Source organism: Erithacus rubecula, assembly GCF_903797595.1.
Source record: "Erithacus rubecula genome assembly, chromosome: 3".
NCBI lineage: Eukaryota > Metazoa > Chordata > Aves > Passeriformes > Muscicapidae > Erithacus > Erithacus rubecula.
Genome location: NC_136689.1, coordinates 22,298,595 through 22,324,826, shown reverse-complemented (window position 1 = coordinate 22,324,826; position 26,232 = coordinate 22,298,595). Strand labels below are relative to the sequence as shown.

At 34.6% G+C, this 26,232-nt stretch overlaps 1 protein-coding gene across 1 annotated transcript in view; it reads right to left on the bottom strand.

Annotated features, from left to right (window-relative positions):
- AKAP9 (A-kinase anchoring protein 9) overlaps positions 1–26,232 on the bottom strand; it is a 106,501-nt gene that overhangs the window by 64,855 nt on the left and 15,414 nt on the right. The window contains 4 exon segments of the mRNA XM_079300338.1: positions 203–373; positions 781–834; positions 5,617–5,661; positions 13,667–13,921. Of these exon segments, the coding sequence (XP_079156464.1) occupies positions 203–373; positions 781–834; positions 5,617–5,661; positions 13,667–13,921 (525 nt within the window).

Here is a 26,232-nt window from a genome sequence, read left to right as displayed (position 1 = left end):
AGAGAAAAAGAATACACAATGGAAACACTATTCAAAGTAATAGAACACATGGCATATGATTGAAAGAAATTGTGCAATTAATTCTGTATTACACACTGAGTGCATTCTGAACAGCTACCATTAGGGTGAACTCTTTCCAGTGAGGCTCTGCATTTTGCATATAACCAAATAGCAAGTAGAAAGCAACATAAGGTAATTATACCTGTTGCAATCCTTCTGTACCATAGGCTGCCCTCATTTCTTCTATCTCTCTGTTTAGTTCTTCAATCTCTTGTTGTTTCCCAGCCAGTTGATTCTCCATCACCTCTAGCTGTGCCTGTGAGTGCTGCATTCCATGCTCTGAATGAATCTCTCCAACTCCAAATTCTTCTTCCTAAATCAATCCAAGTTCCTTTACATGCCAATTTTTATGTTTTATCACAGCAAATAAAGTCAAGCATCAAATTCTGTACCAAATGCCACCTTAGAACATTAACATACAATACAGCATCAAAGATCTTATTGCCATGGTAACCTTCTTTGTTAGTATAATTCACACCTTAAAAGCACTGACACAAAACGTTTCTGCGAGTTGTGCTCTACAGCCTTAGCCTTAACAGATGGACTAAACTGGTTTGCATTTCAAGTTTAATGAGACTCTATATTAATACAGCAAACAATGCAGATGCAGAGCACAGCATGCAAAACAAAATATTAGTCAGCAACACAGTTTTTGTACAAAACAAATTGAGGTGTTTAGTATTCTCCATTAGTATTCTGATTCAATTTGCAATACTGTACCCTGATTAAGCCTGCAGGTATAGTTGTTCTTGTCACAAAACTGCAACCATTCACCTGTATAAAGACAATTCCTAAATACATTATTTGAAATAATACTTGATTTCTATTTCCCACTTACTTGAATCGTACGCGGCAATTTCTGCAGACCCATGGGAATTGTTACAATACAAAAATTTATTTTATTTGAAATACAAAATAGCTTTCTATATAGCAAATTGCATCAAAGTAAGCATAGATAACAGGTGAAACATTCAAAATTGAGAAATAAATACTACTGCCAAAAAACAAAAATCTTATTACCAATCAACATCAAGAGAATACAAAGGAATCCAGATTTAAAGGTCAATGCAAAGCTTTAACTGTTAAATCATTAAAATACAGGCCTATTGTATTTAAAACTATATGTTTAATATTTTTATTTATTACTAAACATAGTTCTGCTCTCTGAAAGATTTTTATACACCACAAGATTTAGTCTTTCTGAACATCACCTATCTCTTGATAGGGGATGAAAGGCAGTATCACGGATTTTCATCCTCAATTGGAAGGAATTTTGTGGAATTGAAAAAGAGCAGAAATGATACATTTGGCATAAGACATTTGAAAATAAATCCTCTTTCACTCACCTAACACGGCAAGTCCTTTCAGTTTCTATGAGAATTTGGATTCTACTGACTGTACAAACTAAAACCAGCAAATCTCCAAAAGGCAAGCATGAGGCAAAGTAGCAGTTATAGGTAAAAAAAAAAGATCCAAATGAACATCCTGTGTACACGTGAGTAATGATCAGACAGACAGGCAGACTTTTAAAACAGCACACCAATGTTCAAAAATGAGAAAGCAAGAACAGCTGCATTTCTCCTCAGAGGTCATTATTACATCAGAGCCTGAAACAAAAATAATGGTGCTAGAAAAGGAAAGGCATCATAGTATTTCAGATCCAAATGCTATGTTTAAATCAAAAAAATGAGCTGTACTGCTCAGATGTCTGCCATAGCCTAGATCAGGGCTTACTTATGAATAACTATCATGCCTGAGCAAATTGACATGTGCACTGCTAAAAATGGGATCAATACAGTCATTGAATTTGTATTAGGCAAATGAATTAATCTGCATGAGAGAATTTGCAGAGCTGACACAGTGCCCTTTCAACTTCTGATTTTCTCAGTAAAAGAAGACACTACAGAGATTACTTCCCTAGTTAAGAAAGAATAAAGAAAATTGCAGCAAAAGTACACAACTCAGCAAGGCACTGTGTATCATTTGTGTATTGCCAGATGTTTGCTCTACGTTCAGACACACAAATGTCTACACAGTGCCTGGCACCAACAGCTTTATTCAGATTTTGGCACATGTCCCAGATTAATACCACTAGTAGTTTAATAGAAACTATTATTAAAATTTTCCTTTCCCCTTTGTAACTCCCATTTTACTTAGGCTTAATTGATAAAGATGCAGTGTACAGTCACTGTAATCTACCACAGTGAATACACTTCTCTTCCCATGAATCATGGCTATGTGCAACTACCAAAGACACTTTATAACAAGAGCTAATAGGAAAGGCACAAAAGTCTAATCTCATTTGCTGTTCCAGACTGCTCAGCAGCTGAAAATTCTACAAAAGACCTTTAACTTATGAAAAGGGTTTTGCTATACACATCCAAATCAACAGTCTGGAAGGTCAGAAATCATGCTCCATGCCATGGGAGTGTAACTTTGACATCACACAAGTGACGCACACAGTAGCATGGTAGTCCATGCTGTTTCTCACCTGACACCTTCTTCTTTCAAATGCCTTCTGTCTTTTGGCAAAGTGCAAGTGGAAACATGACAAAGCAACAAATTGCACCCTAATCTGTGAAAAAAAACCCCAGCCAGACAGCCACAGCAAGGGGCTGTGCTGAGGGAAACCTTAGGAGCAAGCTGGCAACCTCTGGTATGACAAATTCTGCTGTGTAAGAGCAGACAAACAGTGGGTAATGAGTTATTAGCTTCAAAATACTTTAATTTGAAACTAATTTTCCATTTATCTGGAAGATATTAATTCAGTAGTTCAGATGCCAACTTGAGTTTTAGTAGATGGCTAAAGAAGGTCTGCATGACTCCTGTGTTTTGACTTATGGTCCCAGTGATTTACACATTTAGAGATCTACTGCAAGTCTATAAAGGCTCTTTATGTTGATTCTTATAATTTCTTCTTTAAAAGCTTTGCAGTTCACCTTTAAAGCTGAAACATTCTTATGCCTTAATTACTTATGATGTAAGGAAACAATTAAACATTGAAAGAATCAAACCACATACCATTTTAACATAATGGAACCAAAGGTAACAAGAGCTCTGGACAAAATTGCATGAGTAAGTAATCACAAAATAAAAATAGATTAAATTTTACAATACATTACTCAAAAATCACAGTTTTGGTGAACCACCAATATGAAACAAGTGAAGGTTATGGAAGTCTCTCAAAGGACATTCTTTCTGATTGTTCTCCCTCCCTTGCATTTTCAAAATAATTCACAGAAGTATTATTTAGCATTATAAAGTAAAATACAATCTGTAATCTATTGGTTAAAATTAAAGGTTTCATTTCTATTGCATACATTAATACATATGCTTAAGGCAAATGAAATGAATCTTCCTTCTGAGAAACACAAGGAAAACCAACTTTCACCACTGAATTAAGGCAGTGATTCATGACAAATACCACCAGAGGTCAGGATTACGTTTATGAAATCGCTGTACCCTATCAAACATTCCTTAGACCTTACAAGACCTGAAATTGTCTGAAATTGTATCTCAAAAATAGCAGTAATATATAATGTGTAACTACTTGCAATATTAATACCATTACTTCAGAGATTTCCCTTTATAAATAATAAATTCATGCTCAATATATATCAATACATACTGTTCTTCCTAAGAGAATTGTTTGATTTGGTAGTAAAAACATACAGAAGTATCTGGAACAGATTAACAATTTCACTTCATGTTTTCTTTCCCCCTCTACCCTCCCTTGTACATTTTGATGTACAAGATTTTTGATGTACTGATTCCTGCCTAAAAATTAATATTTAGACCTTGAACACTGCTTGTCAATGTTCTTAGCCTCTCTTCAATTTTCCAGTTATGTCACAACTGAGTATATGAAACTTAGCTAAAATTAGCAATTAGGTCAACTTGGGAAAATTAATCTCAGCATATTTTGGGGGATTTTCAGGGAAGGGTTTATGCATCATAAATAAAAACTCTTTTCAATTTGTGATGAAAATAGTTGCAATCCTGTGACTAAGGCTAGTAACTTCTGAAGGAGAACCATTGATGATTTTTTAAAATATAATGACTTAATATATTTTTCTATATAGTAACAGAACTGCAATAAGTTTCTTTATGCAGTAGTTAAGATCTAGGCATAGAATGTCATTGAAATTTATAAAAACAAACAACTTTCTAGACTTTGTATTAACCATCATTTCATAGATATACTTTTCAAATTGGAAACAGAGTCAAGAAGAGGAAAAAAAAAAAAGAAACAGGTGGAATAGCATTTTAGTTATACCATAAAACTGAGGCATATGGGAAATGTATGGGGGCAACTTTACCTTACAGAGTTACAAATTTCCCCAAAATTCCAACTCTTCCAAAAAGCCTAACTTCCCTTAGTTCTGAGTTCAAACCATAACCATCCATATTTCCTTATATATGTAATATGCCCCACTTGTGAATATACAAGAATATCAATGACACTGTCACCTGTTCTCAAGGGTTTATTCTTCACATACTGCAAATTCCATTGAAAAGTAATCACATACCATGGTGATGCATATTCTAAAAAGGTGCACTACAGTCATGGCAGTTCTTCAAAAGCATGTCTGCTACAATCTTCATGGCAAACAGCAATAAGATTCATTTGATTTACTTTATCCCCTCTTACTTGTTGCCAAGCTTAAGATTCTGTGTGTGTTTTTTCTAAACTGTTTATCATAGAGAACGGCAAAATAAAACCCGGACTGTCCTGACACAAAGTGATTGTTTTAGACATAAAAAATTTGATTTTCAAGCTAAAACCAATTCCTACTGTATTCAGATGTTCCATGACTACTTCTTGCTGGGATGTTCTTGACCAACATTTATGCATGAGGTAGTTTACTCCTTACAAACACAACTGTTTTATCTGACAGGACCCAAGTTCCACACACACAATTGCCCTTCAATGTGACAGAGATGAGCTGTAGATGATAATGTGTGGGCTGACTCTGGCTAGCAGCTAAGCCCCCACTCCAGTCATTCACTCCCCCACCAGCAGGGTGGAGGAGAGAACTGGAAGGGCAAAGGCAACTAAAATTCTTGGACATAATAAACCAGCTTAATAAGTGAAATAAAACAAGCCAGCCAAACAACAAGCGATGCACAGGCAATCACTCATCATCTCCCACCAGCAGACTGACACTCAGCCAGTCACTGAGGCTGCTATGAAACTCATTAAAATGTAATTGACTTTTTAAATAGTCTCTCTCAGAAAATTAGTAGAGATTATGCATAGTCACTACTCCCATGGCAATACAAAACATCAATACGACCTTAAGGATGACACTGCTACAACAGCTCATGTATATACTGCACTATTTGTTTATAGTAGCCATCCCATTATGGAGCTGACATAATGCTTGTTTTAATGGTACATTGATCATACAGTAGTAACATGCAACAAATTTGTCCACAATATCACATCTGCTCTTTCTTTCCTTCTCCTTTTGAAAAACTATGTACAGCATTGCAGCAAATATGTAACAGAAAAGGTTGAAAGAAAAGCTAGGAAAAGCATGACTTCAGTCTTACCTCAGAACTGTAATCTTCTACTGTGGTGGAAATTTCACTTTCTGGCTAAAATAAAATATTGAAATATTTACAATGATGGCACTCTAAAATTACAAAACAAGACATTTTATATTTAACAGTATTTGGTAACACCAAGGTGTACATTAATTTGATAAGTATATATACAGCAATGGTCCCCTTCACTTGCTGGAAATTCCAGCTTTAATAAAATCATTTTGCTGTTCAACTATGATCACAGAAATACTATAATTATATGATAAAAGCTTCAAACAACTACAGGTGCAAAACAATATTTTGGAAATTGAACTTAATTTTCTGGGGTTTGTTTTCATTTTTTTAAAAAGAACTAAGAAGTACCATGAAAAGAACTTGTCTCTGCTATATCAATTTTACCTAATTAGGAACTTTGATGCCTTGAGAACATAATCTTGTATAAAACATCACTTTCATACATGCAAGACTTTAGATGTTGACTAGCATTTTAAAACAAACACTCATCCTTCAGCTTCTATGGAAACCAAGGGAAGATAAACAGACAAAGACTCAAATCTTGTGATCTAATGAAGTAGAGAAATTACAGGAAAGAAAAACCTTAACAAACAGCATAAATTCACCATGGCAGATGCCTGAATGAAATACAGTGTATCTTGATGAGCTACATAAACTGTATCAAGTTTGAGAATCAAAATGTTCCTGGGAAAAAATGTAAATTATGTACATAAGGTGCACTATAGTGGAATAAGTAGACTTCAAAGAAAAACCTGAAAACTTGAGAAGTGCAACTGTGAGTTAGAACTACTTCAGCAAAAATAACGTGCATACAATAGACCTTGTCCAAAATGCACTTCACATGTTAGCCAGCCTCACATTAAATCTGTCCCAATTTCATATTGAGTTCTGTCAGGCTCATTTTCAAAGGAACATGGTATGTTTTGCATCAGTAGACATAGGTAAAATTTGTTATTTCACATGTGTGTTTTATTTTATTTTTTTTTCCAAAGTAATCTATCACTCAGACCTCCTGAAGTTCTGCAGTTTTTACAATCCTAACACCATTGATTCTACATATTTTGAATCCAATATGCAGCTCCAGAATGTAATTAACCTAAACAAAGGGAATTGTTTTATATAAAGAGTGCACAACATTACCTTAGAATATTTGTTTGGAAGTTTAAATTCATACAGTGCATGTAATATTAAAAAATAAAAACAGGTGCACCTGAAAAACAAGACGTGAACTGAAACAGAAATCAAAATAATGCTTTAAAACTCTAGGGTGGCAAAAATGTTTCTGCTATGGAATACAAAATTAGTATTTTAAAATATTTCATTTTCACACAAATATATTTTATTCATATTATTTATATGAATATTTGTGTATATATATGTATATATGTATATATACATATATATATACAAAAAATTGCATCTTGTTTGTAAGTCTACATCCTTGGTCTAGGACAAAATCCTCAGGAAGAAATAAAATCAGAAAACCACATAATTTTTTTCATAACACTGACAACAAATATATGGTTGTTACCTACTTAAAAATTTTCATGGTTTGTTCCAATTCAGGAATCTTCACAAAGAATAATTAGAAGCATTCCTATAGAAGCTCAGAAGAGTTACTATGAATGTGTATATAAATAGCTAAATTAAGAAATCTTCTTATTTTTATATAAAGCATGAAATATGGCACCTCTCCAACATGAAAAAAACAGGAACAAGTAGAACTAACTTCTTCAACAGTTTTCCCTTGTAATGTTTTTGAATTATAAAAACAGTGCCTTCTTCATAAGGAAGATGGAAAATGAATTTGTACATCCTCAGATAAACTGAAGATAGATAAACCTGATAGATAATTATAGAAAAAGGCGAATAATTGGTAGGTTGATGCTTAGGCTGAAGTAAGAAAATATGAATTCCCAAAGGAAGTTGATTGAAAATAATAATAATTTTTAATGGCAATTTGGCCAGATATGATACTTTTTAAAAAGTTAATATATTGCTGGTCCTTTCTGAATATCAATCTAAAATAATAATTTTTTTAAAAAAAAGCCTAAAACATTTTTTACAAAATTGTCAAAAACACATACTGCTCCATCAGTTTACATGAACACTATCTGTTAGCAGCATAGATAATCTTTCTAAAATGTCAACTTCAGTCCTGGATCTAGATAGTTCTTTGTATGTTAAAACCAAGTATTTTTGCCAAGGGATTCTATGATTTTAAGGACAAAAAGATGGCCAAATGAACTCCAGTTAAATGCACCATCTTCTATGCTAAGGGGATCATACAAACCCTGCTAAAAACCAGTTAAAGAGAATTAAATCCTATTTAGCTCACACATTCAACCCCAGACTGTAAGACTTCATATTATTCTTTTGCTGTCAGAATCTGTAACAAGTAGTCAACATTTTATAAGCAGTCATCTTGCCCTCCAAGCAGCTATATTACTTCCTAAGACCTGACCAACTTTATTTCAAAATCCAGTTTCTTCCATTATCAAGCCACCTGTTCTGTATGCTTCAATTCTTCCTTGGTCAACAAAAGTAATCAGGTTTTACATAGCTCACTTGAGTGACAGCAGTTCAGTTTGAAAGGAAATAATTTTAAAAAATTCTTACTACAAGCTCCTAACAACATAAAATCTTTTGACAGGATAAAGCCAAGAATTTACCAGTTTTCTCAATGGAGAAATTTCATGGAATTTGAAACAGATATTTGTTACACCCTCAGAGTTATTTTGCATGCATTCTATTAACTACACTCCACAGATTTTCTTGCTGCAAATGGTTACTCTCTTCTGGTAAAATAACACCTTATTTTCTTCACTGAAATTGTAGTTGATTGTTAAAATACATTGAAGAAATACCTCAAAGACTCTTTATAGGTAACTATCTCCATCAATTCTGCATCAAAGATGGAATCTTTAATGGTAACAGTATTCAGAATATTTTAAAAAGTTCATCTGTATACTTCAGAGGAAATACTGCAAGGTGATATCAAAAAAAGGACTATCAGCCTGTGGAATACAGCAGGCCCATTTTAGAATAACTTGTTTCTCTATACAGTTAAGTACTGCTCAAAAGTCATGTTCTTGGACACTGGACACCCAACAATATCCCAGGATTCACAAAAGAATCCATAAATAAAATTGACCACAAAAACTGAATAACGATTCTCATATTTCTTTGGAAATCTTCCATAGGTGACAATAAAACATTTTGCAAGAACTGACATCCAGTACTAAACTACTTGAAATGCAATGGATGATGGTATAGGCTGAATATTCATGGAACATAATTCTACCTGAAGGAATCCACTGACCTTTTTATGACCTCAGTGAGAACTGTCACAAAAATGTAACTACAAAAGGCTGGATTAATTCTTAACCAAGTTATTTTGCCTTTACCATTTTCAGATGGGTTTCTACCAATTCACAGAGGACCACAAGTAAGCCTAACCATAAGGAGACTGTGACTAGAAGTGAGGAAAAGAGAATGTAAACAGAATATTCCAGACATAAAATCCTCTTTAGGTCATCCTGAACCTTAATACCGGGCCTTTAACACTTGTAGAACATTCTGAATGTGAAGAGTTATTTTTCTACATTGCCTTATCATGTCCTCCTTAGTTGCTAATATCAAAACCATTATATTCAATTCCCTGGTAATTTCAACCTAAACTATGACCAAATTTAAACCGAGTGCATTTTAGTGGAGATAAACTACTGCCAAACGTGAATATAACCTGTTATAAGGTACTGAATTCTGCAGTGTGTAAAATTCTGATGGTATTCAGAAAACAGTGGTAACCTAAGCATTCAATTAGGTTTCTGTTCTTTGGTAACATGGCTTTATATTTTCAATCTAAAGTGAAATACCCTGTAATTGCAGAGACTGTTCTCCAATACAGGTAATTTCTGTGCCAGTAAATCTACTATATATCAGTATTTACAGAGATAAAGGAAGGCATTATACCAGAGGCTGTTTTATGAATTGAAGAAAATTGGCAAGTTATCCTGGCAATTTTCTGGCCAGATGGTGAACAGAAAGAATTACTAGCTTCAATCAGAACCATATACTACTCAGAATTTATTACCTTTTCTTGTGGCACTGACTTTATTATTGAATAGACTGCCTCCAAACATTTGCTTTTCTCCATTCTTCAATTTCAAAACATATTTCAATGGATGCTATAGTATCTGAAGTGACTGGGCTAATTTTTACTTCATTTGATTGATTTATCCATATTTTTTTCAATTCCTCCACCTCACTGTACATCCCAGAATAGCTCTTTTCTAGTCAAAGCCTTTAGCTGCTCTTTGCTTTCATGCTTCCAACACAGGAATGTCTTACCACATGCACCACTTTCACTGAGGCAATGTTTCTCCATACTGCTTACACACTTTCTCATTTCTCTCACTTTTCTTCATCAAGAGTCCTACCCAGGGTCTCCTTCTTAAATAACTTGCTGATCCTTGTCTGTCAAAATCTCAGACATTAACAAACAGAATACCTTCTAGAAATGCAACAATGAACATAGAACCATAAACTTTACCACATACTTCAGCTAACAGTTAAGCTATCCTAAAACTATTACCAAAAGGATTTGTTCTTTGAAAAACAAAAGACGAGTTACTAATCCAACCTTAGTCAATTAGCAGGTATTCTTCATCACAGAACTTGGAACTTTTCTTTTCTAAGAAGCTTTGTATAATAGCTTTTACTATCCAGGTGACTTGAGGACAATTTTACTGTTACACTTTTTCTTTTGCTTTCCTGCTATTAAGACATTCTTGCAAAGCAGTGTGTTCCAATCCATCGTTTCAAGACTTCCCAGAAAAGGTGATCTCAGCAATTATTTACCCTAGAAGCAACTGTTGCTTTCTTCTATTTTTAGTTGTAGAAATCACAAAAAGAAGAAATCCTAAACCCAAGACTTTAATTCAATTAGATTCCAGTTCATTTTATAATGTGGTCTAGGTTATTTTCACTTCTATATGGAAAAGGACACTATGAATGGCAATACCTAAAGATATCAGGGTGCAACAGAATAAAGAAAAAAATACTCTCTTTGTGAAAACAAGACAAAAAGAATTCAACATGAAACAAGAGACTTTCACCAATAAATACAATGAACTGACATTTCTTTAAGATATCTTGTAAATTGTTCCAATTTCCAATTCACTCCAACAGTGGATGGAAAACTTTAGAGATTACAAATAAGTTCAGATGGAAGGCAAAATGTAATGGCTAAACAATGATAGTTCTTACAGAGTTGATCCAATTAGTTTCGGCAACTGGAGGGAATGCAGGGGGATAGAGGAAACCATGCTTAGGAACACAGAGGGAAAAAAACCAAGGAAATGGATGACTGCAAAAAAACCTCTTGGTATTCTAAACACTTTTGTCCTCTCTGAAAAAAAACTCCTCTGCTTCACAAGGGAAATAAGCTCCCAGAGGAGTATCACAATTTCACTTTCTGATATTCATATTGAGTAAGAGAACTCTTTTTTACTTGTATTTGGACATGCTAATTCCACTGGGGACTTGAAATCATACTAGAAGAACTGCAGGGAGATAAACTTCTACCCACAAAACTACCACAGAGGAGCCCAGCCAAGATTTTTAGATAGATAGGCAGTACAGTCAGATGTTCTGAGTCTGTATTTTGTGGTACAGAAAGAAAAATTCTAAATACCAGTTCCAGTAAAAGACGAAATAAGTAAGTAAAATCAAAGTTTAGCTAGAAAATGATCCCACATAATGCTTCCTAATCCTGTCTCACTCTTCTGACACAGCAACCTACGATGACTTAATGCTGGGTGAAAAAGCAAACAGCTCAAAGCTGTAATTCTCCACTGCAGAGATTAGCCTGAAACTGCCTATTACATTGGCTGCCATTGCAACTCAGCAAGCTCCAATCCAATTACTGTAATACAGGCTCTCTGTCCAAATCATTGCACTTGTAAGACTAAAACCAGTAAATTATGAGATTCACTGACACACTTTCAGAGTTTTTCCTCCTCTATTAGTACTGCAAAGACTTTAGCAATCACCTTCTAACTAAAAAATACTGATTATTTATTTAAGTAATATAAGCAAGGAGGCTACAGGCTACATTTAACAAAGAAAAATGCTCTCCCAATTGGGAGCAGGGTGGTTTGTGGTTTTGGGTTTTTTTTGTGAATACTGGTTTAAAAGTCACTAAGAAACTCAACAGAGTCAAATTACAAATTTACATTACTCTAATGCATATTCTTTTAAAGCTACATTTTAAAAAAGAATCAAACAAACAAACCACCTCCCCCCAAGAAACCAGAAACTCCAGTGCACCTCCATGTAAGGAGACAAGTTGCTTTGGGAGTAAGACAGACCTAAGAAAAATCACACCCTATCTTAAGAATGTATCTATGTGTACAATCTTTAGCAACTGCAGTGCAGATACTTTTTTCCATTTCTAAAATCATCTATGTCTTATACTGTATGTATTCAGAGGCCAACACAGGCCACTGGGACCAACCTGATCTAATTAGACCTGCTTTGAGCACAGGATTGGACTAGACGACCTCAAAGGTCCCTTTTAACTGAAGTTATTCTATGACTCTGTACTTTACCCAGCTTCTCCAACTGTAGTAGAGATATTTTCCTAACAAAGGAAATACATTAGCAGAATCCATCTCCAACTTCAAAATATATTTGATCAAGTAAATTACTTCATACAGTCCTCATATTTATGTAGACTATTGCATTATTAAAACAACAGTTTAAGTGAACCTCTCTTCCCTAGCAGTCCTCTCTTGATTAATTCCATAAACTACATCTTTCTCTTTTCCTAGGAGGCAAAAAAGTCATATCTTCATCTTTGAAAAAAGTCATTGTGTTACCAACTTTCTTATCTCTTCCAGGAAAATGTGAGTTGAACAGTTTTATTGAGTTACTACAGTTTTGAAGCCTGACATGAGCTTTCTAAGAATTAAAACCTACATATTAAAGCCACCAGGTTCAAAATAAGCATTGTATTGATATATTGATACATATTGATATATTTATTATTAATATATATAATCTAGTGTATTATAGGCTTAAAACTGTAAAATAAATTCATCAATTACTTTACAAGTTTTGATTTATATGTATGACTTTGCCTGCCTGCTCCTCCACCATGGTAAGTTTGGGAGTTCTTTTAACAAAAATTCAAAAACCTTTCAAATAGTGTAATTGCTCAGTTAATCCTCAGTTGCTGAGAATTCAATAATGGAGATGGTTACAAATGGTCTATCCCAGTACAGGACTGGCAAATTAAAATGTAGAGCATTCATCTGTTCCACATCTCTCAAAAATTACTGTACTCATCCACACAGAGTTGGGAATATGCATTGAGATGCTTCCTTGGAATGCCACTCATGTAATTTCATGAATGGAGTAAGTTAATCTGCAAATAATATCAGCCCTTCTTGTCACTTCTATCTATAATGATATTGCATGAATTCATATCCACTCAGAACTGGACTGCCAGTGTACATCACACAGCATCTTCCAAACTTCCCAGAGCATGTACTTTCAACCAACAATAATTAGGATTACATTTCATTAAATAGTCAGAGTAGAGTAACTGCTCACCCATCTCTTAAATCACCCAGTTCTCAGTAGTGATTTCTAAATTCATTCCTTGTCCTCGTTAACAATTTGAGCGACTCAAATTGTATCATGAATATGAAAAAGATGTTTAGTAAGTGCAGAGATCAAAAATGCATTCCAATTTCCAACTTCTAATAAAACAAAATCAATTTATGCACGTTTAAGGAGTATAGCTCTACAAACACACTTTCCATACTCTACAGGGAACTGATGACAATAAAAAAATGACACCAGCAGGCAGGTAGAAAGTATCTTCTCTGGACACTCTACGTCAGACAGAAGAAGAAAAGAAATAGTGTGCAAAATCTCATCCAATTCCTTTATTACCACTATCAAAATAAATAGATTATTTTATGCCCACTCACTCCCAAAAGTGACTGTTTATAGCCTGAGACAAACTTACCTCAATGGTGTAAGCCTGGGTGTGTTTGATAATTTCTCCACTGTGCAAAGTCCTGATAATAGCAAAGTCAGCAGTGGCAGCTGCTCCTCTTCGACTGCTGCATGTGGATATTTCATCACCTCGAGATTGATCAGTTTCAATCCCATCTTGTATTGATTCTTCATCTTTGATGTTTGCTGTTTTCTTCTTCTTTTTCTGCTTCTTTGATCCATTTTGACCATCAGTTTGTGCCTTCCGCTGCCTAAATTGGGCAAGCTGTATGGAAGACAAAATCTTGTTAATGGTGAAAGTTTTCCTCTTTATTACTAATGACATTCTCTACAAAGACTTATCCACTATTCTACATAAAGCTTCAAACTAATCACTACTGAAAACAAGCTGGAAGTTAATGCTGCATGTGAGACAAATTCAGATTATTTTACCATTTACATACTTTGCTTTCACAAAATCTTAAACATAAACCAACACTCAGTCAATCCCTTTTCGGTTGCACACTTGCAAGCTAGTGTCCCACAGACTGATATCCTAAAAATCAAAACATACAAGGGTAAAGGTACAAATGTCATTATAAAGGACAAATACAATGAAATAACCCGATTTCATTTTTCAGTTCATAGAAACCTTAAAATAATTTACAGAAATTCTTTTAAATTTTTATTTCTGAGACAGTCAAAAGCACACCTCCCTTCCAGCACATATATAAATATACAAAGCTTTTTAAAAAGTTAACACAAAAAACATAAAGAAATACTGAAATATATTTTTATACTGAAAACATAAAGAAATAGCAAAGTATCAAAACACGTATGAAGGGAATGCCCTAAAACCAAAAAGTGAGCAGATTACAAGACACACTACCTTGTAGCAAAACATGCTGATGAACAAAAAGTCACAGGTGAGCCAGGCACACAGTTTAAAAACCAATTAGTATGTAAGCTATTCAAATACGGTAAGACACTGCCTTTTGAAGAGCTTATCACTTTTAATCACTTTACAGTGGTTTACACAAGAAAATCCATTTAAAATATTTTTTTCTTAACAAGAGTAGAATTTTTGTTCAAACAAGAAAAGCAAAGCACATAGGAGTTTACCAATTAAAATTCAAAATTAAAAAGATCATATCAATAAAATCTGAAAACAAGAATCATTACTTTCCAATTGAAGCATCCAACATTAAGTGCTGCAATACATTTCATAATTGTAACTCCAATGTAAAGCATACAAATAAAAACCCTAAAGCTTTAAACGTTCAACATCAACCAATACTCAAATATCATGGTTTTTAAAATAAATATGCTGCAATTGTTAGAAAACAAACATAGAAATGATAATATATTTGTTCATGATATTCACCAGTCGAGAAAGCCAGGCTTCCATCCAACTTCTTCAGGAACACCCAAACTGGACAGGACACACGGATCCCCCTTCCCAGTCACTGTTTGGTTACAGTGCAAGATATCACCTCGAGGGCTTTCTACTTCTCATCTGGCTCCAAGAAAGATGAGAAGCCCCAGTCTAAATGCATCATGATCAGCTCTGACTTGTGGCTGGTCTATGCTTTTGTCCCTTTATTTGTATTTGTGGGTTTCTTCAGCTCCTCTCCTTTCTTAGGATGATGCACAGCTTGGCATATGGCTCCTGCTCTGTTTACAGGAGGAGGACCTGAACATTTGCTGCTCACCTAAGTACTTAATGCTTACCTCCTCCCTACTACTTTTCTAATTAGTTCAACTTCGTGATTTATTTTTCTATTTTTAAAATATGTATCGTTTGTTATTTCACAAACAATCCATTAAATCCCAATAATTCTAAACAGGAAAAGGAAGAATAGTCTCCTTCTACGTCAAAGTTTTAGAGAAAAAAACCACCCCAAAACAGCCAACCAACCACCCTCAAACCCAACTGAAGAGAGATTTAGTTTCTCAAAATGATTTAGTTTCTCAAAAATGGGAAGGGTAAAGCTTCCAGTTGTTCCCTTAGGCTATAACTACATTCTCCTAAAACTGTAAATTTATCTCAATAAAATATTTTCAGTTTATCCAAAAGAAAAGCAGAATTTGTTGAAATGTCCCAATGACAAAAAGCAAAGACCCTGACTTTTAGTGCAACTACTGAGAGATTTTGCTTTTTCTAATGCTTTATTTCTAAACAATAAATGACATGTAGTGCCACTGGTCAAGAACTCTCTTCCCCAACTTGATTGAAACCTTCTGTAATGGAAAGTTAAGTTGGCTTTTTTAAAGCAGCTTTGCAGTCTTTATTTGTCTACAAAATTAGATGTGTAGCTCAAGGACAAATGAATTACTTCTTGTCTCTCCTCAAGTATTTTGCATATTTTAACTGAAGCATCTGGGCAAGCCAGATTTCCCTCCTTTCAAAATTAAGTTGTCAACTTTCACTTCTTCAGAATTAACAGATTAAAATCTACCATAGCAGTTATAAGCAGATCCTATTTTTTTTTTTTCTGTTTAAAACAGTGATGAAGATGAGCACATATGAAAGCTAAACATATGTGAAAATTAAAATGTTACATTTTTGTATTACACAAGTTCTCAAATGACAGATTCTATATGAGAATCTAGGATTTGGAAATAACTGCACTAGTAGTGATGGATGCATGCACAAATCATAGCACTTTTAACCCCACACATTCAGGTACACACAGAACTGTCTGACTACTGATGCAACATAACTTTAAATTCAAATTTTTTATCAAATTTTAAAAGCTAGAAATAAGAAGTTTCTCAGCAAAAAGCTACTGCTAACCAAAAATTCTGTGATGTTCACATCAAAACAGGGGAGTCTCAAACACTGAATTCCCTCTCATGAACTACACTCAAGGTTCTATCACTGTTCCAATGACAAGCAGGGAGAAGTCCACCAGCAGTAATGGGAGCCAAGGAAAACAAATTCTACAGAATTAAAATTTTCATTTAGAAAGAAAACTACTCCCAGATTTTGTATTTCTAAAAAAAATAGATTTTTCCAACATGAACAAACTGTGAAACAAATACACACTTACACAATGTCTTATCCTGTCTTCCAAGCACACCAGCTTAATTATGCCACAACTAAACCTGTGGAGAACTTAACTCTGTTTCCATCAGTTCTGAATCTGCAGTTTTGAAACAATTCAAAGTCTCTGCTGAATTACAAAAATTGCAAGCAAGAGCCCAGTATGTAAACACAGCAGGAGGAAGGATGCAAAGAAACAGAAGGTGAAGGACACTCAGAACAGGGTCTCTGCATTGATACCCCTCTGAGATCCAAGGGAGAACAAGCACCTTACCCTGGGAAAGCACTGGGAACACAGCCAGCCATGATCCACTTAACATGCTTTTGGCATACATGAAGACCAATCCAGAGCATTTATATCACTATTCACCTATCTGTCAAGACGTTGCCTCCAGCTTCTCCCATCATACTGATAAGACCTTGTTTGGATCCTGCCAGCAGTACTGAATCCTGTTAAAAATTTCATCTGTACTTTTCAGTAGTGGAGAACAATTGATTTTGCTCCTTGGCTCACAGCTTTTGCAACTAAATAAACTAACAACTTACAATTCCCAGCTCACAGGTTTTTTTTTTCAAGTCCTCCTTCTGGGCAAAAAAACAATACTCTTGGAAAAAGGCATGTTCACTTCATTACACTTAGAAAAAAGAAATTATTGTCTGCAATATTTCTATCAAATACCCAGTGTATAATGAAACAAGAATGAAAATGTTTCTTTCCTTTTAATGCATATAAAGGAACAAGAAAATTGTGCAAGAATTACTTGTTTCCAGAGTTTCAGAAGGGCCATTTACAACACCTACTCAGCTTCCCATCAGTTTGAAGAATGGGAAATTGATATTAGCACTAAATTCTGTTGCAAGATGTTGTCTCTTATAAACAGAAAAACACTGAGAGACTACAACAGAGCAGCATATAGACTGATAATGGGTATACTTTTCAAAATAATTTCCCACAGTAAAAGAACAACTGAATAGAAGAACTTAGGCATTTAGATAATATATGCAATTATCTAGTTCTAATTATTCCTACTCATGAATCCCAAAGCAACATACTAGCACCAATTCCCACATCACAGACTGCACCAAAATTACCAACTCCCTCATACAATATTATCTTCAATTTTAATTGTCAGTATCTTCCAACTGGCAGAAAATCAGAAATGCAGAGAAGAATCAATTGCTATTAGGAACTAAATACTCTTGAGACAGAAGGAAACTAACTTGCAGAGTGGAGGGGATTACTTGTGTAAATCATGTTATGATAGTTAATGTACTGCTATAATTACAACAGCAGCATTATTGATGTATCCAGTTACCTTCAGCAGGTTGTGACCTTTGCTGGTACTTGTGCCAGCAATCTGGATTGTTGGGTTACACTGTCCATTGATTAGCTTCAAATATGGGCTGACTGAACTATTTCTAGAGTGAAAGCCCATGGTGAAATAAAATTTGGCTCCAACAGAATGCAAAACTTAATCTCTTAAATGCTTTAAAAAAAGTCTGAACTAAAGCTGAATATTTAATCACTGCCTATATAACAGCAGAAGACAATATTTTAAAAAAGCCCTGAAAATCAATGAAGCTACATTTGTAAAGCATCAATAGCTATATTTTTAGTTCACGTGCTTAAAATACTTTCTAGAAGAAACACATTAAGCATCATTTAAAACTGGATGCTGCTTTACAAATGTTTGTTATTCCTTAACATTCTCAGATAGCGTAACAGATGTGGAGAGCCTCTTTTTCAGAGGTATTACAGTTAACAGAAATTGAAAGTGCTCACTGCTTCCAAAGAAGGATGTTAGGATATAATATAAAACATATTTGCTATAGTTACTGGTTAAAAAAAAACCCTTCTAATTGTGAAGAAATTTATAGGCATAGCACATCCTGTACAAGTATAGCTGTACAGTCACATTTCATGTACCTATACAAAAATATTTTTAGATTCAAACTTCAGCTTTCTAAAACCAAACTCATCTCCAATTCAGTGCTACACAGGCACTTCATACAGAAAGAGCAGGGTCTGTTTATCTCTCACAGCTTCTCTTGAATAAAGCTCCTGTTTCTTTTTTATATTCATTTAAGAGAAAAATATAAAAGGATGAGTCACAAATTTACAGACCGGCAACAAAAATGAACCTCAGACAAGCTGCTACAAGCAATTACACTTTTTAGCTTTTACACAGTACAAAAAGAGCATGAATGGAGGTCTACATCATGATTTTGCACTTCTCAACTACTATAACTTCAAAAGATGTTCCAGACACTGCTTAAGCTTCAGATTAACATGTCCTCACAGACAGGACTTATTCCTTGTCAGAAGTTCTTAAACAGTCTGCCGTACAATGAGAAATGTTCTGTGTCAGACCTGATCATATTTAGATAACTTATCCAATGAAAGAAGGCAAGGACTTTTGAATCTTCTGGTCTTTAGCTAAAAACAGTAGTTAGTGGCTGAAAGACAAATTGACAGCCCTGTAATATTTTTTACAGATAATCTGGATGATAAAATTGAATATATCGTAACCAAGTCCATGGATCACAACAAACTGGTGGAAAGCCAGATAGAGCAGAAGAGAATCACCATATAATGAGACCTCAATGTGCAGAAAGCCTAAGCCAAGAAGAACTGCATGTGAGTTAATAAAAATAAATGTCAGGTCTTGCACCCAGGATGGAATTATCCCACACTGCAGGGACAGCTCGGGACTGACAGGGGTGATGTGTAGCTCTGCTGAAGAGGACCAGAGTTAACCTGGCAAGCTACCCCAGAGCAAGCAGCATGCCCTGGCAGCAATGAAGAGAAACTATTGAACTTTGAAGTGACTCTCAATGCCTACCACAGTAAATGACTAAAACATCAGTTTGGATCTTAAATACTTATGGTGTGACTGAAAAAGCCCCCATGCAATCCTGTTTTGTAGAACAGAATTTGTAACAATACCATTTGTTATTTGAGACTACTTCACAATACAGCAGAAAAAGTCCAATAAGCCTAACAAAAAAATCCTGGGTTCAGTGCTTCAATGCAAATGCTTCATTTAAGTGTAAAAAGCATATTTTAAACTTTTGATTTAGCAGACTGAAAGTCTCCACTGGAACAGTATCTGCAATTGAGCATAACAAGGGTAAGAAAAAGTGAAATAGAATTTTTTGTCAGGTGTTGCTTGAAACTTTCCACAAATGCAAAAGGCACAAATTTGCCTCAGAAAGGTATATTTATTCTGCATATAGAGCAAATGCTATAAAATCCACTTTAAGCTGCATCTGAACGTATAACATGCAATGTGATAAACTGTATTGTGTAAGTAGGAACTACTATATATCCCAGACCTTGACAGATCTGGCTGCAAGTACATAACACTTGGATATACTATGAAACTCATGATAGATCGTAACCAGTCCTGTGATAGAAAGGCTCAGGCAAATTATATTGCTTCTAATCTCCCATCACTGAATAAATTCTGAAAGATTACTGAGAGAGAAAGTGAAACCAAAATATGTAGATTGAGACAGACTGCCACCTTGTCTTAAAAGGTGAATGATTAATTTAAAAGTCACATGCCTTAGTAATGATAGGTCAAGTGCCTATTCCCCTTGACCACATGTAAGTAATTTTACTTACAGAAGCTTTCAGTAACACAAAAATGAAAAAAAGCAAACAAAATCCTGAGGTGGGATTTGTTTAGATCATTTATTAAGCACATATACATCCCAAGAATTCTTGACTAGGTGTCCTGAAAGCCAACAGTGACAAATTAAAAAGGCCAACCTGAAACTGAAATTTTGACACGGTTTAGAAGTTGGATATTTACTATGGTTTAAGCTTATCCATCCCACCTTACTCTGGATAACTGAAAAAATACCTGCCATTTCCTTTTCACCTGTGACCTGGCTTTATGGTTCCAATACACACTAACATTTTTATGTTTCATAGCAACAGATATGAGACCCTCAAAGGGAATAAGGAAGAGAGTCTAGGAGACAGCAACACTGAGATTTAAGGCAGTAAATCTCACCTGAGCTCTTTAAAACTCACCTGCTGTTAGGCTATCAAGTTTTGTAAAAGCTAGTCTGTATCCTACAGAGATGTTGAACAGTTAACCAGGATTAGAGAAGAAAGTGGCACTTTGTCACATTTGTCATATTCTCAGAAGGTCTAAGCACTGAGAGTTGTCTTGGCAAAGCACAAACTCTTAAAGTGTAGGTAAGTTTATAGTGCCTGCTTCTTCTAGGTTCCTGATGTATATACTAAGCAAATGATAATTGAAAGTAAGAGGAATGAAAAATTGCCAACACAGAGAATAAACAGACATCTTCCTAGTGAAATCTACTGATTTCATTCTGCTAATCAACAAATTAGAGAGTATCATAACCCTTTTCAAATCCTGAGATAAAAACCCACAAAAAGAAGATAAATAAGCAAGCAACCTGCAAATACTTTAAACATATTATGTCACATAGCTGAAAATCCAAACTGTAAGCAAAGAATTAATGTTCTTTGCAAATTTCAAGCTGCTTATCTGTTGAGCCAAACAGAGCTTTAGGTTATTTGTTCCATTCAACAGATGCTGAATATACTAAATGGGAAACATTAGGCTGAATGAACATAAAATAATCACTCAAGAATGAGGTATTTACAAATCTACTGATTTTTATGTTGCACTCACAGCCAGATTTTCCCAAAGAGCTGAACAAGACCTTAGAATGTCTCTCCTTATGGAAACTTAAGTGGCTCATGAGTATCAGGTGATGACAATAAGAATATGAAAATTTCCAAAGAAGAAATCCTATAGTTTCCTCCTAAATAAAAACCTGAGACTCTTTCAGCTTCAGAGACTTCCTCCAGAGTCTGTTGAAGAAAACCAACGGGATCCCCATAATTTACAATTATAGCTATGCTATCTTGAAGGACAACACAGGATAATGAGAGGAACAATTCTTTTTAGCCAGTCTTTATCAAGTTAAGAGTACTGTTGTGGCAGTGCTAATTACCAAGGGCGCTGAACTGGAATGAACCCCGCCAGATGGCACTGTGAGCTGGAAAGCCTCAGAATTAGTGTAGTTCTGATCTGGTCTGCTCTTCCCTGTCCCAAGAGTTTAAATAGGAGCAGATCTAGGACCAGCTAAGTTCATTACAGCTGGGTTATTTTCTGGACACAGGATGGAAGTTAAGTGTATGAAAACTCACTCTAAGTCAGGTTACAGGGACTGACACAAGTATACCAAGCACATTTCAATGCTGGACTGATCCAAGAAGAGCAATGCCTCAAACTAACCTCTAAAAAAAACCTGCTCAACTGGTCTTTAACTAAACTGCTTCTACCTAAATTATTTACATACTGATTCTATCTAATTTTTTAAATTTTACTCTGCTCATATTGAATGCTGCCTCTCTGCTGAAGTTGAGGGTGAAAAAATCATCTGACCCACACTGGCACCAAATGCCCCCAAAGCAAAGAGGAAATAACTGGGACAAGGTGTTAGTGACAAAAATTAGAGGGCAACAGAAGCTTGTTTTGTACAGCTTTCTAAAAAAACACAGATCATCCACACTTGAAGCCTAAAACATTAGGAAGCCTTTGGCCATCCAGGCTAAAGGCACTAACATAAAACCAATTCTCATTTACTCTGCATTAAGTGTTGAGGATCACCAGTTGGGTTCTGTCTTAAAAGGCACTATCAGTCACTTTTGCAAGATTTCAGAAGCTCAGTTACAATGGGTAGGCAAAAGAGTTATGCACCAACAGAAATACACTCTTGTTCCATCAGGTTTCTGTTTAGAACCAACTTTAATTAAAAGGTGAATCTTGAAATATTCTTCAGCTAGGCTGAAAAAACCCCAAATGGTGCAAATTTAAGTCTTCAATGTCCTAAAACCTTTTGAAAGAATTTTTGGAGGGGAGATGGAAAAGGAGGAGGACTTATTAACAAATGGATTTACAAACATGTTAAACAAAAATGTTTTTTCCTCTACTCCCTAAGCTTTTCTAAAATAATCAACTTGCCTAGCAAGTAAATTCCAGGCCAGAGCTAAAGTTTTGTCAAATAAATTTTGATAATGGCGATAAAACATTACAATTAACTTTTATAAAGAATGAGTGAAGAAAGGTTTTACTACTTTGCTAAACTGTGAGTTTTTAGCAAGTTATATGATGTTTTCCACTAAGTTTTGAACAAGAAAACTTTACTGCTTTGCCATGTTGTCCTTTATATCTCACAAAAATCTTTTGAAAAATTGCATCCAGAAGATGGGTTAAAAACTCACTCTAATATTAGATTTGGATACTCTGAAAGCATTAGTTGTTTTCCATACAGTTACAGTACTGTTCACTGGACTGTATGAACATGTTATCCCACCACCCTTTCCAAACAAAAGGATCAATATTTAGCTTCAGGCACTTTTCTGGGGTGTTTTGCTATCCACAGAAGCCATGGGTAACTTCAGCTGTGGCATCCATTTAAGAACAGCAAGCTCATGGAAGTGCAGGACACTAAACTAGATGTAAATGTAGATGAGATTCTATTAACTGAAACAGCTGCTGTTTTAAAGATGTATGTAAGTCTACACTATGATTTTAGTATCAGTTTCCTATGAATGAAAGCACAGGATATGATATGTTTTGCTGACACAACTAAAAGACTTTAGGAAGTGCACAGACAATTTGATCTCTGGTGTTTTAAGTCAAGCTATCAAATTATCATATCTTACTAACACTTAACAGCTGAACAGTAAGTGGTAGAGGCTATGACAAACAGAACAATAAATAAAATTTCTGAGCTCCAAAAGGAGACACCATCTTACTTATCATGGTCTTGATGTATAACAACATGATACCCCTTCATCTTAATGAAAAATTGCAAAAATTCAAAGTTGTCAGGTATTGTGTTATAACTTCAGATTAACTAATATAGCCACTGGTGGCATGTAGTAGACTAAATTAGGTAGGGTACACATGATACACGACACTAACCAAATGAAAGGTAGATGCTGGATTTCTACTGGCCTAAGGCATACACAGCAATCAAGACAAAGCTTGTGCTCAATAAACCCAATCATATGAAGATACAGGTAAAACAAAAGCAAACAACTAACAAACAATAAAAAATGCCTGGAACTTGCAAGAGGTATCACATCTTAAAGACTTTGGAACAGATCAAATAATTGTCTACAAAACACACTTGACAGAAAAATCATTAGACAGAACCATAATTAGTACAATATTTCATAAAGATGAACTCCTTATCAAGTTTCTGCACTGACATTTTTTGTAAGGCCATACAATTACAAATTTGTTTAAGATTTTAAGTACTTTTCTCCCACACAGTTCTTGATTAATTCAGCCTTGTGAAACAAGTTATCTTCTGAAAGTAAAAGGCAGATACTGCCCTCCTGAAAAGAAGACAAAAAGCACTTCAGCATTAAAACTATGTACCAGGTTGCAATTTTATATCTGCTTTTTCTTTCAATATTGTGTTTGATTCAACAAAATTTTAGGGTTAGACTTTACATTTACTGCAGTTGATTTCTACAGTAAATCTCAGTAATTCACTGGACGCAGTAAAGTGAGTTACAAACAGGATAAATTTTTCTCATTTTTACCTGCAGAACCATACTTCATGAATTGTTCAGAATTAATTATTTAAATAAATCATAACAATTAATAAAAAATTAATATGCTACACACCACAGAAAGTAATGGTCTTTCACAGAGAGTGAGCTTCAGTCAGGCTAATAAAAAAAATAAACCCCAAACATTTATTTTACATAGTAACATAGTAGCAACTTAGAGGCTTAAAACAAGCATTAAAACATTAACCTACTCAGAATTTCAATTTCTTGAAAACAGCAGAGTCATCAGACATGTATCAGGGTGTATCATCAAAATAAATGTACTAATAATCTGTGCTTATGTAGTAATTTCAATTTATTTCTTCTTCAAGCAACTGGTTCAACACCTGGTCTTTAACAAGTGTATAGTTGTATCAGCTGTTTGACTAAATATAGTTAAATCAACAGCTGGAGACTCCTTTAATTAATCCCTTGGAGTTCTTACAGGATAACTATTTTAAGAAAACAACTGCAATACAGTAACACGGCTAAGCATTAAGCATGTTAATTCCACTATATTTAGATCTTAAAAAATACTCAAGTCAAAAGAAATGTCTTCCAGAATAGGTACAGCCTAAAAAGCAATGAAACTATGTCATTAAATACTAGATCAGTCAGGTGGTTAACAAATTTCCACCATGCTCTGTAATTTTTTTTACAGGCTGCCTTTCTTCCTCAAAAAATAATCTTAGGAAAACTGAGACTGTAAGGCAGTGAAAAAGTGAGTTTACCCTTTCCTTGAGCCCAAAGCAAGGCTAAATTTCAATCTAAATTTTGGGAATAATAGATGGAAAGAGCTCAGTCTGGTTCTGGAAAGAGCTCAGTCTGGTTCTGGTAAAAAATAAACTATTTTCATGTCTCCTATGTGCTTATTTTTCTCCTCAATTATAATTGTATTTGTACTAAACACACATACCTGCAATATCACATCCTAGAATACAGACTTTAGCCCTAATTTTTAACAGGAATCTGAGAGGGGGAAAAAGCTATATACCACACTGTACTTCACAGACAGGCAGAACACATCTGGTATTTCAAATGAAAGTTCACAGGGTTTCTCTAAAAGCATTTTAAACTCTAGGTAAGAGCACTCCTAAATACTTTGTGGCCTTCTCACTTTAATACCACTGAAACAAGTTACTCTGACTTTGCGTCAGAACATTCTTCATTACCAGCAAGATAAAGGTGTCAAATCTGAATAATCTTTTTCAAGAAAACTTTAAACAACTTCTACCACTGCTTAATAAGAACAAATATTCTTACTAGTTCTAAAAATCCCACATTCTAACTTCCCAATTAAAATCAAAACCTATGTAGAGTAATTAACACAAGATGAGACAATGAAATTTAAAGTATGGATACATGCTTTACTTAATTCAGAAACACACAAAAATGATAACCTATGGCCATCTGTGCCTGCCAGTTAGAAGGCAACTCTAAAAATACAAAAGTATGCAGAAGCAACAGTTGCCAGAAATTCACACAGTGCCTGTCAATCAAATTACGGGCAACCTGCACGTTTATATGTAACACAGACACTTAATTCTGCTCATTAACTGTCTTATGTGTTCAAAAGTTAAGGCTGACATTTTTCATTTTTATAAAGAATGAACTATTAATATTAAAATTATGAAATGAGAAAATAAAAAGTTTCAAGAAGGACAGTAATGATTCTCATGTTTCTAATAATGATACCCTAAATATAAATTACTTACACTGTATTTGATTTTGAGCATTACTCAAATTATGACTCATTTATGTCTTTGTTTACATGCATTTATGTAAGAAATAACTTTAAGCAAAATCTATATCTTTTCAACTGAAGAAAAATCCCCAGAATAAATCCACTTTCACTTGTTTTATAGTATTTTGTACATTATTTCAAGTGGGTTCCTAGTAAAACACTTGAAACCCATTTTCCTTACACATCAAGTTA